General features: G+C 51.8%; 1 protein-coding gene across 1 annotated transcript in view; it reads left to right on the plus strand.

Annotated features, from left to right (window-relative positions):
• LOC104274237 (E3 ubiquitin-protein ligase TRIM39-like) overlaps window positions 1-2,753 on the plus strand; it is a gene marked incomplete at its 5' end in the record, with an annotated part of 3,938 nt that overhangs the window by 441 nt on the left and 744 nt on the right. The window contains 4 exon segments of the mRNA XM_009869801.1: window positions 281-376; window positions 1,853-2,083; window positions 2,221-2,243; window positions 2,402-2,514. Of these exon segments, the coding sequence (XP_009868103.1) occupies window positions 281-376; window positions 1,853-2,083; window positions 2,221-2,243; window positions 2,402-2,514 (463 nt within the window).

The raw sequence follows: 2,753 nt of genomic DNA on the forward strand, positions 1-2,753 counted from the left end.
ATACTCCCGATGGCTGCCCTACGCCCCGGCATTGCGGGGAGCAGTCACTTTGTTCTCCAGGGAAAACCCAAGGAGAGCAGAGAGAGTTAATGCTGGGAGCAGAGTGAAGGGCGCAGCTGCTGGGTCCGGGTGCCAGGGCTGGCACTGCCTGGCATTGTGGGGTCAACGTCCCTGGGTCCCCAGGCTGTCTGCTGGCACCCGAGTCCCAGGGGCAAGAAGGGGGCCCAGCCGAATGGTGGGTGCTGCTGGGACGAGCTGAGCCTGTTTCTTCCCTTTTCAGGTCAAACTCCAGAAATCCCTGGAGAATCTTCTGAAGGAAGTGGAGGACGTGAAGAAGCGTGAGTCAGCGGAAAAAATGAAAACCCAGGAGTGCAAGGCAGGTGCCTGGCTTAATTCTTAAAGAGCGAGCTTCACAGATCTCAGCAATCACGATCTTATCCGGTTCCATGAATTTTTCATAGTTGTCAGGATGGGACACGTCCTCATGTCCTGCTGTTGTGATGGAAACCAGCTCAGTGACTGTGTGCAGCTCTGTAAAAAAATTGAAAAGGTTTGCCAAGAAATACTTTACACAGAGCAGCATGCCAGCTGCACTGAAACCATGGGGGCTTTTGTGCCGGTTAAACAACTACACACTGAATATTTTTCATTTGCCTTTTGTTTCACAATGTGTGCTTGAGTTACAAGTCAGTCGTGATCCATACACTGAGCTCTGCTTCACAGCAACAGGAACTAGAAGTGTTTTCATTAAAAAAAAAAGTAAAGCTGAATTACTGCACCTCTGCCCAACTCCAGGCAGTCCCAGGGAAATACAGCGAAACAGCTGCGTTTCAGGTCCCTCCAGGGTGAGAGCTGTGAAGTAAAAGTAACTGCAAGAAAAGGAAACGAAACTTCTGGACTGAGTTATCCAGTGCTGAGCTAGTGTTGATGATTAATCAGCTTTGACAGGGAAAATAGGTTACGTTGGACTTCACTAGCTATTTGCTCAGCAACACTGCCTACCTGCTGCAGCCTGGTTGAGTGGGTGGTGGATTTTTGGGGTGCCCCTGCTGCCTGCTGTCCCCCTCAGGGCTGGGATGGGGCCGGGAATGGAGGTTGTGAAAGGGCTGTGTCGCTCTCGCCCTGCTCGCCTGAGTCAGGGCTCCAGGGCTTCATCTCAGCTGCCTCCGTCTTCTGCCCAGCCTGGAGGCTGGTTGCTCTGTTTTAGTAAAAAGGAAAAAATGTCCCTTGCAAGCAGTGGGGGAGAGGAAGTGGTTGTGACCGTCCTGGCTTATTAAGCCTCCATGACTCAGGTCCAAGAAATCATGTGCTTGGACAGAAAGATAAAAGCAGTTCAGTTTCCTTTCATTTATCTCCTGTGTTCTGAGGTTTCACGGTCCTAGCTAACCACAACGTGTTCTCCTGGTGCTTTGAGTTTCAAGTAAAGTGCCAGTTTCAAGGCCTCAGATGAAAAATGCTAAAACACTGGCAGGCTCTGCCTGTTGCTGGCTGTAGTGAGAACTCTCAGACACTCAGGGAGTCCTCCCTTTCCATCCCTCCCCAGCCCCAGATCTTCTTCCACCGCTTTCCCATTGCTATTGGTTTCGGCCGCACCCCCCACTCCCCTTGTGCTGCACTGAGACATCTGAGGTGCAGCTGAGCAGAAGTGTTCCGGGGACAAAGTCCTATTGCTGGAACTCAGGCGAAGCAAAGCACAGCCTCTGGCTGTTTTTTTTAAACAAATGCATTTACCAAAAAAATGCGGTGGTTTCCCAGGGCCTTATGCTGGGTATGGATGCTGGAGAATTCAGCTCTGTCTCAGCTTCCTGGCTAACGTTGCCTTGCTTCACCCCATTTATTTTTTTATCGCAAGGAGACAGTAAAGAAGAAGCGGGAGAGGATTGTGAGCGAGTTCGGGAAGTTGCATCGGCTGCTGGCTGACGAGGAGAAGCTGCTGCTCCAGAAGCTGGAGGAGGAGGAGAAACGGATTCTGCTGCTGATCAATGAAAACCTGACCAGGCTGGTGGAACAGAAGTCTTTGCTGGAGGAGCTGATCCTGGAGATAAAGGAGAAGAGCCAGCAGCCAGCTGACTGGCTGCTCAAGGTCAGGCTATGCCACTAGCCCCACTAACTCAGCCCTGCTACCTTTTCTGTCTGGGTGGGTGGCTGGGACCAGGCTGGCTGTGGGATTTGAGACTCTGGAGCCCCACACCCAGAATGGATTTTCTCTTGTCTTTCTAGGACATGAAAAGCATCCTAAGCAGGTGCGTACCTATGCTTAATCCTCCTACCATCCTGGCTGCCTCCAGGCTCTAAGTGAGATGTTCATGTCTGCTCCATGCCAAACAAAAAGGCATTAAACCAGAGAGAGCGGCTGTGCTGGAGGCTCTGGATACAGCCATGGGCATTGCTCTCCTTTCAGGTGTGAGGAGATAAAGTTCCAGTCCCCCAAAGCTGTGTCTGTGACCCTGAAGGAAAACTACAGCATCCCCGAGCGCTGCCTGGGCATGAGGGACATGCTGAAGAGGTTCAAAGGTAAGGGGGAGGCTTTTTTCAGCAAGCTTTATTCAACTGGTCCCAGTCTGTGTACTAACGAGTTCAGGCTGGTTTCACGGTGAGGAGACCTTCCTTGTTCTGGTCTTGGAGGTGTTGTGAGGTGACCCTGACGCCTGGGAGGTTGCTCAGGAGTTTCAGGCTTTGTGTTGCCCATGAACTCTTGCTTTCAATGATGGCAGTGATGGCCCCTGTGCCAGGGGCTGTGGGGCCACCCTCGT

This window comes from Apaloderma vittatum, unplaced genomic scaffold (assembly GCF_000703405.1).
Source record: "Apaloderma vittatum isolate BGI_N311 unplaced genomic scaffold, ASM70340v1 scaffold34135, whole genome shotgun sequence".
In the NCBI taxonomy this organism is placed as follows: domain Eukaryota; kingdom Metazoa; phylum Chordata; class Aves; order Trogoniformes; family Trogonidae; genus Apaloderma; species Apaloderma vittatum.